Consider the following 16,558-nt stretch of genomic DNA (forward strand, 5'->3'; position numbering starts at 1 on the left):
CAGAGCATCATGACTTGTGGACTTCACCATGCTCAGGCAGTGCTGGGGCTGTACCTCCATCGCGCCAGTGGGTTTCTAACTCTCCCAGATGTGAAGAGTACAGCAAATCCTTACCCTGGTGCAAGCCACTCTTGGGAACATTGAAAGAACGAATGTGCAAGGCAGCAGTCGGTACCATACAGGGGGCTACTCGAGTTTTAGATGTTCCCCCAAAAAAAGAGGGGCTTAAAACTTAACACTTAACTCCACAGCAAAATCTTTCGTCCTGAATTGCTTAAAAAAAAAAAAAAAAAAAAAAAAAAAAAAAAAACTTCAAAATTGTTGGGAAACCTTTGTCATGGAAAAGCCAGCTACGGAAACACACGGGAAGGAAGGAAAAAGAGAAGGCAGCGTTTGCAGATACTCTGTTATTTATTGTACAGTATTTCACTTAAAGTACAAAGGCATCATCAGTACTCACCAGAATTGTGCTGTAACAGGTGCATTACGTTGAGTTAAAAACGTGCTATTTAATGATGCAAGACAGAACACAAACTTGTGGGACAAAAGCAAAGATTTTTTTTAAATGTAAAAATACTTTTTTTAGTAACAGATCTGTACAAAGGAAAGAAAAAAAAAGAGAAGGAAAAAAAAGAAAAGAAAAGAAAAGAAAAGAAAAGAATGAGAATGCAGAGATTAGAGCCCTCAAAGTCATTTGAAACTATGTACAGAGGCACTGTTATTTACCATGTGGTTAGGACTTTGGGTTCTGCTTCCTTCATACTGATGACCGGGGGAGTGCAGGAAATACTGTTACTAAAATGATCAAATCCGTACAAAAGTATTTACAGAGAAAGGCAGAAAAACTTCCCTACTCTTCCGAAAGAGAAACATTTGCCTGGCTGGAGGGATGCAGCCTTCCTCCCTGCCCTCCCACCCGAACCTTGCCAAAGCAGTGACCTTGAAAGGGGGAAAGCAAAGAGCTGCTGGAGGCCTCTCAACAGCAGGGAAGGGTCTCTCTCGTGTCTGTTTTGTTGCTTTAAACTCTCCTATAACCAGGTGAGCTAGGCAGTAAAATAAAGCCCCTAAACCCCACCTGAAGACCCCAAACCATCCCGGCTGCAGGAAGATGGGGCATGTGGTGAGGACGAAACAGGCAGGAGGGAGGGGTTGGGTTGGCCGGGGTGTCCTTTCTAGAGAAGGGTTGGGACAACGCAGGTGGGGACGGGAACACTTGGCACCACCGGGCAGTGGGGCTGCTTTTCTAAGGTCTTCCCCCGGGGGCCTGGCAGCGGCGCCTGCCAGGAGAAGCGAGCGCAGTGCACGCAGTGCCAGCAGCCAACGCGCCCGGCGGCGGCCGTGGAGGTGCCGGGGACCCTCACACGTGGGCGCTCTTAGCGTGGGTCGGGGAGCTGGAGCCCGAGGCGTAGTAGAAGCGGTTTTCGCCGAAGGTCTGGGCGTCCCCCGAGCAGCAGACGATGACGCAGCCACCGAAGAGGCAGAGGGCAGAGCCGATCCAGCCCGTGTACAGCGAGTAGCCGAAGCTCATGATGGTGGTCTCGCGGTGGGCGCAGACGGGGAACCAGATGGTGGCCACGACGCCGCACATGGCTGGGGAGACAGGAGGGGAGAGTCACTGCGGGCCTCGGCCCCATGCTGACTGCGGGCACACCAGGGGCACCCAGCGAGCATCTGTCAGCCCCTGGCATCCCGAGACGGACCCACAAGGTGCAGCTGATGTCCTGCGTGCAGCAGCTTGGCTTTAACCTCCTGCGTCCTGTTTTGGCCCCACAGCACAGAGAGGAAGCCTGGCCCCCTGCCTGTGCAGTCCCCATGGGGGCACTCAGCATCGCTCTTGGGCTGGGTGCTCCCAGAGCAGGAGGCAGCGTGGGGAGGCCTGAGCTGGGGAGAGGTTGAGAGGGAACAGCAGTCTCCCCCTGACATCAATGAACAAGAAAAGACACTGCTGCTTGACACAACCTGGTACATTACAGGGGAAATGGATTTCTTCCCCAGAACAAGGGAACGGGGTGAGGAGGGAAAGTCAGCCCTGATGCTGATGATCTGAGGAGCTGCAGATTTAGGACCACAAAAAGCCAAACATGTTGATAAGGGAGTAAAATGTGGAGCTCAGAGTTAACTCCTCTAAATCACTATTTCTGCATGAACTCATGTGCTACAGCTTCAGCCCACGTCTGTCAGCATCACTGCAGTTGCTCTAACTGAATGGCCACAAACATTTACAAAATATCCCAGTGCTTAGCAAGACAGGGCAGGGTTCACAAAATACAGGCAGAAAATGGGCAGGAATAAAAGAAGAAGCATGCAGGGTGTTGGTTTTTTGTTTGTTTGTTTGTTTTATGGAGAAGGAAACATCTCCCAAATCTGGAAGGAAAATTCTACTTCCCTATGGAAAATTTCTCTTGTCAAACAATCTGACAAACCCCCCAAGGCTTCCCAGAAACCTATTGAAATGAACAGAAGGGACTTTATCCAGAGTCTACAAAGCAGGTCAAAAAATGACTGAGGACTTCAAGCTTCAAGTTTTGCTCAGATTTTTACGTGAGAAGCAGGAAGACTGCTGGGCAGGTGGCAGCTGAGATGCCCTCCGGACAGTGAAGTGTTCAAATTCAGGACTTTTCAGGCAGCCAGGCTGGAGAGCACAGAGCTTTCCGTGTGTGGTGTGCTCAGAGCATGGAGGAAATACGTGCCCTGCATCCTGCTCGTCTCACACCGCTCCTCGCTCTCACCAAGGGTCCTTCCTCCACCCTGCAAAGCCCCCGTGTGCAACAGGAGCGCCTGTGTTAACCAGCTCACAGGAGCAGGTCTTAAATAAAACAATACTCCTTTATGGCCGGTACATCTGACAAGAATTAATCCATCAATATTTACTTGCCTCCGGGACAAGCTGTGCAGGACTCCATCCTTGTGGCTATCAGAGAATCAGAGCAAAACAATAACAGGACTGTGGCAGCGGTACAGATTTCCACCGACCGCGTTAAAAGATATCTGGGGGCGGTGTCAAAAAGTTAAGGTTGCAAGAGGGGAAAAAAAAGGGGTGAGAGAAAAAATAAAATTGTTTAGTTAGAGTGGAGAACAAACCATAGCTCCTGGCCGGTATAGCAGAAAACCCATCCCCAATAGCTGCAGTTATTATGAGAAAAAATATTTTCTTATGGAAAAGAGGAGAACATCGGAGGATGCTAATAAAGCCAGCAATAATTTTGGGCCTTCTCAAAGCAAGGACCCTGTGGCTTTGGATGGAATTTTTGGAGAAGGCAAGGAAGGGAGAAGAGCTGTTCTGCATGGGGATCAGTCCTGCTCCCAGCTCCTGAGCCTCAGTGCTTTAGAACAAAAATGTATCAGATGAGAATCTGCAAAGCATTCTGATGGGCTCCGGACAAAAAGCGTCTTTGTTGTCCAAAAAGACACAATCATCTCTTCTTTTTCTGTCAGCAGTAAATATATATATATATTTATGTCCATAGAATATAAGAGCCTTATCTTTTCCAGCCCTCCCCCCGAGACGGGACCGAAGAAAACACTTGCACAGGGCTGAGAAGAGCTCTCAGGGATGCTCAGACAATAGCAGCTCTTGTGCATATGGATCAGCCACATGTGAAAGCACGTTATTTTAATGCTGACAATACTAGGAAGCTGAAACACCAGCCAAGGGCTCTGCAGGGGTTGGTTTGGCCTCTCTGCCTCTGGAGGCTACCAGCTGCTGTCAGTTACCAGTGATCCCAGTTGCCAGGAGGAGGATTGCCCTGAGACTGCGCTGGGTTTCATTGCTCCGCCTGGATTGGGCACGGTAAATCCTCCTCCGAGGTGTGAAAAGGATGGCCTGGAACTGCGGTATTTCATTCAGGTGCTGGGCACAAATTTCAGATTAGTATCGCAGAGAAAGACTGAAGAAAAGCTGTTTTGCCAAGGAACCCAAAAGAATTGCAAAAGGCATTGTAGGGCATGTTTCAGTGCACTTTATGACAGGCTCCCTATGAGGAGGAGCTGTTTGAGTAGGAACTGTTGCTGCTTCTCCTTTGTGCTAATGCTGAGGGACTCTGCCTCTCCCTAAAAAAGAATGAGTACAGATAGCACAGCTGTTGTTGTCGACACAGTCCAGCAGAAAATAAGAGAAGGCCTGCAAACAGAAGGAATACTTTTCATTAGGCCAGCTAGGTTAGCTGGAATCAGAAGCACATGCACACTGAAAAGCTTGCCTCCTTTCTGCAGCTCGAGCCCCATGAAAGCTTTTATCTACTGGGGTCACCCATTGCCATCAGCCCATGGGGCCACATCCCAGGCTGCCAGCAGGCCTGAGTCTTTTTTGGCAATGCTCTTGCTCAATCCATTGAGCTGAATCTCTTAACATTGGGCATTGTATGCATGGTTTAACTAGCTGATGGAGGCACACATGGACAGAAAGTGGGGAGGATAGAGCACGACAGCCCCAGCTCACGGGACAGTGAGTCCCTGCCAATTTTCCTAACAGTAAGTTACAAGTTATCTGCAGAAGAAAGAATGCTTCTCTTTCACGGCTAAATTTAATTATCCTGAGTTGCCAACTCAAAGTCAAGATTTCTTTTCCAAAGCAGTTGGTCTTGCAGAATGAAATAATGGATATGTGATTTTTTGTTTCTCTTTGAAAGGCAGTCTTTTTATCTTGATATCGGTGGTTGTACAAATAAATCTCATTCCAGCTAAACAACATCACAGAACAGCACGGTATCCACTGAGAGTGCTGGAGTTCATGGTCTGGCCTCCAAATTGCAAAGCCATTTTACCCTGTGCACAGCACAGCAGTTTTCAGTGGACCACACGCAGGTCTACGTATTTGCTCTGATGCCAGCTTTCCCTCCTACCCGAGCCACCTGCCCACCTGGGAACGCAGCAAGTTTTGAAGCTCAAGCCACAGTTTGAGTGTTGCAGTGTAAAGCGATTAATTGGTTGGACTTGATAATCTTGAAGGTCTTTTCCAGCCTAAGTGGTTCAATGATTCTGTGATTTCTTCTAGGGGGAACAGTGTGGTTTACAAAGGTCTTTTAATGTCCACAGCCTCCCAGAAGAAAAAAGAAAAAAATGCTTTCAAACCTTGGTTTTCTTGGGATAGAGTCCTCTGAGCAAAAGCCATGTCAAGAAGAACCTATTAATACAATTTATTTAGTTCAAAATAGCTAACAATGTCACTTTGTGGTGGTAATTCCCAATAACTCACATATTTTCCATCTGGTTTTCAGTCTCTCAGATCCCTCACTTCCCCTAGGAAAATCACCGCTTGGGTACCAGCACGGGGTCCCCTGAATTAGTATCAACAACGCAGGATGGGCCCGGGTTTTTCCATCAACATTAGCGTATGAAATGTTTTCATACCAGCTCAGAGCAAACCACTGCTGATGGTTGTTTTCAGCAATAAATCAATTCTCTTGGTCAGATAGGATCAAGCAAAGACATAAATACATCAGCAGGCAGGATAGGAGGGTGTGCACACATGTTGCACTTTGCAGCCTGCTATTATCAGTGGACAGAAAAATCAATGGAATATCTGAGCCCATGGTTTTCCTGGCAAGTTTTCAACTCTTCTTTTTTTGTTTGTTTCCACACTGTTTCAACCCCTTCTTTCCTTTTTTTCCTTTTTAACGATTTCAGTGATAAACTGCCATCCCCTCCCTGAGCAACCAGCGATGTTTTACCGTGAGGCCAACTTCCATGATCACATCCCCACTCTCAATATATCTGCTACGTTTGTGAGTGGTTTTGGATTTGCTTTCTTTTTGCAGACCTCTGGGAGCTGGGTTTGACTTAGAGGAAAAGGCTGGAGCCCTTCAGGTTGGGGAGCAAACACTGAAAACCACAAGTGAGGGTTCAGAGGCCAGAGAGTAAACAAGAACATTCCAGCACTTAGTGACTTTTAAGTAAGTATTATGTGTTTTGAGGCCTGATATTCATACTTATTAAATGCTCTGGAATGGTAACACCTCGTTTTTCAAACAACAGATCATTAATCAGCTTAAATAATGTCAAAGTCACCAAGCTCTGTACATTACTCTCCTTCCAAAGAGATTGTCTTGCTAATCAGACTGGAAAAAAAAAAAAAAAAAAGTGTTTGTAAAAATAAATATGGGTTTAGGCTGGTTATGTTTTTTGAAACGTTTAAGAGCAAAAGGAACACATTAATTCTTTATCTGTAACCTGACAAAAAGAGCATTATTGCAACTGTGACTAAAACTCCTTTGGATGGTGCAGACAGGGTAGTGTGGTGCCCAGCTCCCAGGACCTGGGGCTGCCCCTGCCCAGCTCACGCAGTACATCAGTGGTGTGAGCAAATCCCTGTAAAGTGAGTCTCTGTAAATACACACTTGCCATTCTCATAGAATCTGCTTAGTGGGAAAGCACGTTCTGAGCCAGAGAGGAGCTGCACGACTGAGCCTGGTGTGCTGGTGGCCTCACTTCTGCTCGTCCAGCTTGTGGGGCACTGCAGCTCCTCTCCTTCTCTTATGTCTTCCCTCTCCTCCTCTTATGTCTGTTCTCCCCACCTGTGTTACATCATGACAGGACCAGGGCAGGAGGTGGCACACCAGACCCCAAAAACCACCAGTTGTTCCTGTATAACTCAATATTATCACTGCAATTTGTTTGGCACAACAGCTGGTCCCGCAAACCTGCTGCCCTGCTGCTGTAACCCTGTTGCTGTCCTTCAGCAAAGCAGAATTTGGGGCAATGCTCTCCGCTCCACATCTGCAGCCATGCTAAATGGGGCTGATCTACAGCACAGTTCTCCTTAACCAAAACCAAAAATTCACAGTTGTCTGCTACAAAATGAAGCTCTGCTGGCACTCCCCCACTTCCCAGGACTAAGATGTCAGGCAGAGCAGACTCCTCCATCTCTAAAATTTCATTCACAACAAGAAAAAAAACACTTTCTTTCTCTGCCAAGACCAAATCTGTGACTCAAGGTTTCAGGATAGGGATCAGGGCCGTGTTCCCACAGCTCTCCGGAGTGGCTGCTCCTGACCAGGATGTCCTGAACAGGCTCTGTCCAGCTGGTGGTAGGATTTCCAGCTGTGGCAACCAAAAGGGCACCTTGGTTTCACTCTCTCTGTGCTTTCCCTTGGATTTCCGACATACTGACTTCTCCTAAATGCTTCTCACCACTGCCTGCCTCATGGGCTCTTCCCCACCTGGGTACACGCAGGCAGCAGCTCCCCAAGCTGCAGCACCGAATACCTCTTTCATGGCATCTATATGTGGTGCCCACTTGAAAAAAATAAGGAGAAGAAGAAGAAAAGACGAGGATGATGTCAGCGCTGGCTGCCAGCGAGCAGCAGAGCCACACAAAGAGGCCACTTTCCCTCTCCCCTCCTCCTCTGCCAAACAAACGGGTAAAAACAAGGCACCGCAGCCTGTTGCTGAGATGACGAGGCCTCAAGAACATGCAGGTGTTGCGTGGAGGACAATGAGCTCCACAGTCTGAGCTGCTCCAAACAATGTCCTCCACGGGCCCCGAGGACAGGAAGAAATTCCCTGGGGAACTCGGAGGCCGGGGGCGAGCCTGGCAGGAGGCGGGGGGGACACATCCATGCTCTCCCCCATGATGTCCCCACAGAAGAGCACCCCCTGACTCGTGGGTTTCTCCTCCCACATGTCTCAGCTAACTCTGCCCGGTGCTCCCCTTGCTCATGCCTTTGGTTGGAGCACGTGAGGCCCAGCCCAGCCTAACCCGGCCCGCTTGGAGGCTTGGAGGTGGCACCAGGCGGCACCACGCGCGCCTTACCCAGGAGGATGATGAGGATTCCTCCCAGCTGGGAGCGGCGGTACTTGGCGGCTCCGGGCTCGTGGCCCATGCGGATGCAGGGCAAGACCGTTATCAGCAGGAAGATGGCAGGAAGGCCCAGGACGGAGGCGGCGATCATCAGTGCTCGACACGCTTGGACGTACCCTGTTGGCGAGGCAAGGAAATGGGGTTTTGATTATTCGGCTCAAGAAGAGGAAAACTTCGGGTGAAGGTTTCTGCCTGATGAGCTCAGAACACGTGCATGGAGTATTGGAGACGGGTTCAAGCCATTGTGTGAATAAATATTGACAGTGAGCCCACAGTACCATGGTTAGTGCATGAACAGGGTGTTCAAGCGCAAAATTTTCCTTGGCGTAAGGAGCACTGCCCGGAAAACACAAAGCCTTCACAGTAAGATCATGGAGCTGGGAAATAGGGGAAGGGACAGCAAAGGAAACAGAGAGGAAGGAGTTTTCCTGAATCTCTTCAGCCTTGATTAAATAACTAGAATTTAAAGACTCGGAGATCAGCTTGCTACCACCAGACGAGGTTTGCAGTCAGGTAGGCTGCAGAGCTGAAGACCCACCACTGAAACACACAGGTTTGTGAGATGCTGCCACCAGGGGAAGCTGAGGACTGGGCAGAAGGAGGAACAGCAATGAGGGTCATGCACCGGGAGTCCAGCTGGCCACTGGCACAGACAGAGGAAGAGAAATAACTGCATTTTGTAGAGTTATTTGACCTCTCACAGCCAAAGCCAAACTATTCATCTGGGCCCCTCTGGACATCACGGGTTCCCCCTGGCCTTCCATCAGTCACCACCGCGCCCTTCCTGTCCCCTGCAGCAGCAGCAGACAGCACAAGGCCATGAGGGACAACAGGGGCTGTTCACGGCAGGCTATTTCTACCGGTCTGTAAGGGACCATGTCAGAACATACTGAGTTCTGAGTACGTATAGCTCTCGGGACAGCCCTCATGGAGTGACAGTGCTGGCTCTCTTTCCCCTCCTGTTAACAAGATGAAGCTGCCACAAGCAGACACGGTGTTTTTGTGATGCCTCAAAGAACAGCAGCAAATGAGGGCCTCAAGCAAATCCCACCAACATATGGATAAGAGAGCAGCAATGAGGATTTCACTCTTCCCGAAAAGGCAGAGCCCAGGTATAACAAACATTTCATTGATTTTTCAGCAGGAAACTGAACAAAAAAAGTTCTCTAAGGGGTTAAGGGCAGAAAATGAGAAAACAAAGAAGATGGCAATGCCCAGTGTGGTTTCTGTGTAATCGATCTCAATCAAACATGCACACAAACACACCAGTTTAAGGACTTGTCTCAGTCAATGAAAGACTCTAAATACAATTCAGCGAGCAGGCAGAGCAGGATGAATTTCTCTCGTGGACAGCTATGGGTCTCAGATGAGTTACAAGCAGAAGAATCTTGCTTTGTGATCTGTTTCTGCTGAAAAGAAACATTGCTTTCTTTTGATGAAAGACTTATTTACTCATTTATTAAATTTAATTCAATACTGTTTTTTCTGGGCAAGCTTTTTCTTTCTCTTATGTGCTGGATCATGCTGAACAATAGCGGCTATAAGGAAGGTAAATCTACTAAAATATAACTAAACATGCACAGAAAGGAAAAATAGGAGCTGGTCTGAGAGTTTCAAAATTGCCAAACACTATGTAATACTGACTAGGCATTAAATTAGAGAGTATTTCAGAAATAATCTTTCTAACAGCTGTGAAATTATTTAAACAAATGAATAAGGAAAAATAAATGACAACTACAAGGAACAGTTATTTCTGCCCTGTCAGCTTTGGAAGGGGCACCTCTGAAATTCTTAATGAGGTGTAATCTAAAATGTAGCAGAACAAAGAAACACCACAGAGTTACCAGTAATTTAAATAAGTTAAATCATTAGGTAAAATAATTAACTGAACTTACAGGGATAGGATCACACAAAGACAGGTTTAGTTAGCTCAAAAGATGTACTAACACTGATGAAACACCTTGCTTAATGTTTGCTTTGCAGTAAACTAGATGAAAATTACTATATGATTAGAAAGTATCATGACAAATTAAGTGCAGTTATATCTCTTTACTGTGTAAAACCTCTGTCTTGTGGTAGAACATATCTGAAGCACAAGACTGTCAAGACCAATTACAATCTTTCAGAAGATAAAAAGCCATAGCAGCATTAATAATAGATGCCAAAAGATTCATTATACTTAAAATCATTTCAAGGAATTGATCCTTAACATTTGTAACAGTTCATCATCATCTCAAAGCGAAACTCAAAAATCCTCTCTTAGATTTCAATATACTATACATGTTTTACAATACAACTTGGAAATGAGATGTGAAAGGAACAGCGAGTGTTTATTAAGGGCAATGATTGATAGCATTAAGTGGGTTTTAATAGCCAGAGATAACACATCATACCTAGGCACGATTAAAACCAGGTAGAACTTAATGGGTATCATGTTAAGGGCTATCACTCAAATTCCTTAGCATACTTAATGGACCATCTCCCGGGCTGATGAAGTAGAAGGAGCTTCGCCAGCACTTCACCCCACGGCAGAACTGCATGGAGCAGAGCCTCGGGGCAGGAGGGACGAGGGCACGGAGGGGACACGTACCTGGCAAGATGAGGATGTCCACGAGGGGCTTGCAGTGATAGAGGCCTGTCGCCATGACGCAGTCTGCCCACAGCCCCTTGGACCCCAGCTCGTCCATTTTCCTGCAGGTGGTAATGGTGTAGCCACACGTCACCACCCAGTCGTTGGTGGCGGTCGCCACCACCACCCCGATCCACCCTATGAAACTGCAGACAAATCCAGCCAGGTGCAGGCAGGTGGCCACCATGTCGATGACGCCCTGGTCTCACGAGGAGCTGGACCCGAGAGCAGAGGCAAAGCTTTGGCAGAGGCGGCTGCGGAGCTGTGCGAGGCAGGGCAGGATGCGTGCTGCTGGGACCTGCCGCCAGCTGGGAGCGGGAGGGACTGGACTTTGGTGGGAAGAGGTCCCCGAGCACACATCGGGCTGCCTCTGCCCAGCTCCCTCCCTGGGAGGGGTCAGAGCTGCCTCCAGCCCCACAGCGCATGGGAGGAGCAAGGGGGGAGCCCCAACTTCTGCCAGCTCATCGCAGGGAGCTGGAGGAGGAGGAGGATGCGGACAGGGGATGCAGAATTGCCTCTGACAGTGCTCAGATGACAAAACAGGCTACTTTATTCACGTGCAGGCAGCCTGGCTGCTGAAAATTCAGGCTCAAGATAAAAATCGAAGCAGTGTTTTTGAGCTGAAGACAAATGATCACACTTCTGTCTCTTCATGGAAAAATAAGGCAAGAAACGTTGTGGACAGAGTTACCCGAGAGATGGAACTGATTGTCTCCCCAGAGCCACCAGCACTCCTGCAGTAAATGCACACAATCAGTCTTGTTTCTTTTCTGATGTTTTCAGTAACTGCAAAACATAAAAGACCCATCTCTTCGTTCTCTCGTGCCTGAGGTTTCAAAAGTCTTAATTAACACTCTCAGAGTCTTAAGTTTGCTTTTGGCAGCCACCTTATTTCCGTTTTTAAGTGATAGCATTTAGAATAGTTGGCTTTTTACTCGGATTCATTGCGGGTGTAACTTTTAGCCCACCTCATGAAACAAAGAACAGCCCATTTCCAAATGTCAAGAGGAAAACATCGCAGAGCATCCTGTATCTGCACAAACACGCAGTCATGCTATTCTCCCGTTTTCACTTTGTATTTTTGCAAACACATTTATGCTATTGAACACCGACACATCCCGAATGAAATTTCATCCCCGCGTGTCCACCACAGCTTCTGATTTCGCAGAGGGTTTGGATTCACACAGAAAAAAAAACGTGCCTGGGGAGACCACTAGCGGAGTGCCTCCAGCACTGCATCGGGCAGGGGAAAGGTCTGGTGAAAAATGCAGAGCAGTGACTTTGATCCATTCCTGTGGCTGTTAATGAAACAGAAATAATGGAAACCACGCTCCAGGATTAGTAAGTGGTGAATTAAATATATCCTGCTCTTCATCCAATGCTGTTTTCCCCATTCCTTAGCAAATAAAGTAAAAACAACAAACAAGACCGTGCAGAGCCTTATTTTTCACATTCCTGAGCATCACAATTCAGGGACACAAGGCCACAGCTTTGTTTTATCACAGCTTCATATGAACACCGTAGTTACTACCTAAACAGCACTACCGGGCTGGAAATCACCTGTGAAGAGTAGCTTTTATAATAAACACAAATTTAACGTTTACTTTTGCATTTTATTGTTGCCTACGCTCCTTGTCATTTCATGTTCACGTTTCATGACTTCCTTGATGCTTACTGCTGTTATTTATGTCCGAGTGCCATCTCCACGTTGTCTAGGGGTTGGTTCTAGCTGGATTTAATCTTTCCCTCAAAATATGTTTGCTCATTTGTTATTCAGGAGATAAATGTGTCACCTCTCGAGTGGAACTAGTATTGTTCCACTTCTTGGAAGGCACGATTGTGTTCGACAGATCACAGCATCATCTCCTGATTTGAAACCACATCATCCTGTGGGTTTTACAAAACCTGGGAACTCCTTAGAGACACTGTAGGGCAGAGTTTGCATCAGCAGTAAACGAAAATATTTTTCAGCAGATAAAATATAATTATCATTTCTGATTTTAAATGGTTCTACATCTCAGCATTTTGTACGGTGATGTGTGTTATTTTCTTCATTACCAATCTAATAAGGAGAGGTGTGAACGACTCAAACATTGCTGGAGTAGTTAAGCAGCAACAAAAGCTGTGCACCGGAGAACATGCCAAATACACAAGTGGTTGTATTTACACATACAAACACCAACTCCATGTCAAGATAGAGAAATGTTACTGTCGGTATCTTCAAGGAGCCATGTGAGGCTTAGGAAATGGACTCACTGTGAGGGAGACCTTGTAGATCTTGTAGATTTTGCTAAAAATGCTCTTTAGAAAAGTGGGGAGCTGCTGCAGGCTGTGGGAGTTCTGCTAACAAAGCTTCGGTGTAATCAGGTCTTAATTTATTGTAATCAAAGCAAGGCAGACTGTCCTCTCTAAAAAAAGCACCATTGTTAAACACCTTCAAAAAGTCACATTTGTATTTCCGTGTACAAAAACACTACAAAGACAAGTGCTGTGACATTACAGTTTTTTTATTCGTTTTTGAGTCCACAATCTGTACATGTATTTACACGGCATGAAAATGGATAACAGCACAAAATACAATTGAGGTATAAGCTAAGAGCACAGTATGTCATGTTTCAATAAATATAATTCAAAATTTGTAAACTAAGTGACCAGATAGAAGCCTCTTGTTTACTAAAACCATATAAAATATCTGTTAATCTCACGTGAGGTAGAGGACAGTTTTGTGTGTCATGTAATGCAACCACAGCAACGCTAGCAGTAAGACTGTACATCATTGGCAAAGTATTAAAAATTGTTGAATGCACTGATTATTTTCACAGGCTTTTACTATGGTTTCGGAATAGTCATCCAACCTGTCGCCTTGAGCTAAACAGACTGGTGTTTTGCAACCACTTTCTGGAATTTCAGATAATCGTATTGGCATGTCAACATCCATAAATACTTCTGAGAGCAAGTATGAAAACACAAGAACAGGTTTTGTCCATCACAGAAAGCAACGTAACTGCAACAAAATATTTTAGACCAACTTTTTATTACTTCCTAGAATTATTTTAAATACAGTATAACTGTGCTTTCCTTTAAGTGAGGTATCTATATTCGAAGAAAAGAAAATCAGTTGGTATTGTTACATATAATCAATTTTCCAAATACAAAATTTTAACCATTTGCTGTGCTTGATGAAGTGCTTAAAACTCATTTTTCAAGCATTTCCCAACTGAACCACTAACTCTGGGAAAAAAAAAAATCTAAATAATGGAAAAATCTAAATAATAGAGACACACAGTGAACTTGTCATGCAATGACTGCTTTCACAAAAGCTAAATAAAAAAAAGGATCTTTTGAGATAGATGTGCAATAAACAGAAAATTCTACAAGCTTTCTGTAATGAAAACACTGATGAACACTTCTCCCACTACAAATGAGCAAAAAGATCAACATTTGCAGCTTCTTGCTGCTTGCTGTTGACAGCTTAAATAAAACTACTGATACAGTTCAAGCACAGATTAGCAGGTAGGTGTAATTATGTCGTTTGTTGACGTCACCATATTATAGAAAACTCTGCTGTGTGGATCAATTACATGAATTAAGTGCAGAAAAAATACAAAGTTGTTATCTTTGCTGACAGTCAAAATATATACTCTACAAACAAGTGAATTCTAGGAAGCTGACCGTGACAGCATTTCAAGGCCAACTTCACAACTAATGCTAGGAAAGTTTTCCAAAAATTCCTTAACACATTATAGCTATCCAACCCCCAGTATAAATCAAGAATGTATGAATAAACAGTTGTGACTTCTAAAATATGGACCAAGCCGTATTTTTTCAGGCCACCGGTAGCTTTATGCTCCCACTCCACTTTTCCTACTTCACTAATTGCATTATGCCTTTACTATATACAAACGGTTTTACACCTAGGCTATTAATATATTAAATATAGAATAAAATTAGTTGAAGGATGTGAAACATAACTACATTCACCTAGATTCTCAAGCTAAACAATATGCTTTACAAAAACTAAAACACAGACGGACTCAAGTTTGGAGACTTTAGATAAAATCTCTTTTGTCTAGGGACACATGGCTACACCAGGAATGAGGGTGCTTTCAGACTGGCAAAATTTCTCTCAATGCTTATATTCTCTTGCTCATCAGAGCACACAAAGCTTGTGAAAGTTCTTTTCAAAAAGCGCAGGAGCAATTTAGCTATTTCAGCCTGAATCCTACTTTGTTCCAAAAGGTGCGCTAAGCAACTTTGATTTCAGTCTAGGTGTTTAATAGTGAAGATTTAAAATTGTGAACAATTCCAGGATTTTTTTTTTTTTCCCTAAAGACTTAATGTCACAACTATCTGAGAAAACAACATCCTGCCTAAATGGTCGGCAACCAAAACCTGAAGGCAGAACAAACAATAATACATACAATGAGCATGCCATGGCTAAAAGCAAGCACCTAGTGACAGAATTCATTTCTACCATTAGGTGTGCACTTAAGTGAAGGCCCTTAAGCGTTCAATCCACGTTCCTATATTGGGTTGTAAAATAAACCGCTCAGTATTAACTAGCATAAGGTAGTGAAAAAAGGTCAACATATATTTGTTCTGGAACTTGCATCGTATTATTTACAATTTACTAAAAAACTATCTTTCAAAGACTGAAGACACAAAATCTATGGCACATTTATGTATACATTATTACTTAAAATCAGTATAAAATTAAGTCTACACATATGAAAATTATTTATGTTATGTAAAGAACCTGAAAGTAATATTTAAGAATTTTAAGAGGATTACAATAATTTAAAATGCATCCTAACCTCAGATTAACTAAATTGAATATTTACAAAGCTACTTTTTAAGTCATTTTAATAAATGCTCAATTAGCTTTTTCAGCCAGATGTTTTTGAAGTATTAGGAGGCCTTACCTGCAGCTGGAATTGCTAGAACTGCTATAAGCTGCTCGAGTTTTTGCAGCAGTGGACATTTTAGTACAAACTACGGCCACCAGCATTTTATTGGTCTACAGCAGGAGCCAGCGAGCCTGGTTGGCACGCGGTGGAAGCGCTGCCCGAGGCACGGACCCCCGGCTGTACTGGTCCCCCACTGCAACCAGTGGCAAAATGGGAAATTGGAGCAGAAGTCACGTAACGTAGACAAGACCTTAATGAAAAGTGAATATACAGTACTCTGGTATACTAACCCCGTGAGGATGCCATACATTCGACAGCTAAGCTATAAATACTGCGGTAAATCCGTTACTCCAGCCCTGCCGTGTGGCCTTCTCTACGCTGACAACTGAACAAGTTTGGTTCAAAACACTGATACTGAGAAGCAGCTCCAAACGGTCTCTTTTGATCCTCTGATAATACCCAGAAGAAACTTTGTCATTCCCCAGGATGGTGTTTCCTTATTTATCAGTTTAGCTAACCCAACTTCAAGCTGCCATGCCTAATAATCACGCTTTTACCGACATCCTTGCCCACTCCCCCTACAACCATGTTCTTGGTGGTTATTAAAATAAAACATTCTTAAACTCTTAAATTCTTAAAGCAAGTGGTGAACGTACAAGAAGAATAATTTATAATCATTTTGTTCCAAACCATCACTATGCTGTAAAGACAGTCTTTTCTTTTTTTTTCTTTAAGTAATAATTTGGAGATGGAGTTGAGGAAGAAGGGAAAAATGTAATCTGGATCCTCTTTTCTGATTAACATTGTCAAAGAAAAGTGTTTCATATTTTTTCACCTAACCTGCCTTGATTATCAGTGTAAATATGACATAGAGTCCATAGACAAAATTATATACAGCTATAAAAGAATTATTCTATGACTCCATGACATCACCTAATTTTTCATTCAGTTTAAAGATGTGTGCAATTTTATCTTTCTCTATGATATTCAATCCTATTATACCACTAAAAGAGATAAGGAAGAACTAGAAGTTTTCAGTTTCACTAGTTCAGAATAAAAATCGATGCTAGTAGGCTTTTACTAGTGGTTTCACCAGTACTAACTGAATTATTAAGAGAGTTATAAACCTAAGTACCTTAAAAAATGTAACAGGAGCTAAAGCACAGTTTAAAATTATGTAGTGAAATAACAAAACTGCTAAGACATTTCTAGCCATCGACATAA

At 44.4% G+C, this 16,558-nt stretch overlaps 1 protein-coding gene across 1 annotated transcript; it reads right to left on the minus strand.

The window, feature by feature from the left end:
* Positions 1-392: 392 nt before the first annotated feature.
* CLDN11 (claudin 11) lies at positions 393-10,614 on the minus strand. The gene is made up of 3 exons (XM_035334486.1): positions 10,389-10,614; positions 7,751-7,915; positions 393-1,590 (listed from the first exon to the last, which is right to left on the minus strand). The coding sequence occupies exons 1-3, from the start codon at positions 10,612-10,614 to the stop codon at positions 1,358-1,360; spliced, it is 624 nt and encodes a 207-aa protein (XP_035190377.1). The 3' UTR covers positions 393-1,357.
* Between the last annotated feature and the right edge of the window lie 5,944 nt (positions 10,615-16,558).

This window comes from Oxyura jamaicensis, chromosome 9, assembly GCF_011077185.1.
Source record: "Oxyura jamaicensis isolate SHBP4307 breed ruddy duck chromosome 9, BPBGC_Ojam_1.0, whole genome shotgun sequence".
In the NCBI taxonomy this organism is placed as follows: domain Eukaryota; kingdom Metazoa; phylum Chordata; class Aves; order Anseriformes; family Anatidae; genus Oxyura; species Oxyura jamaicensis.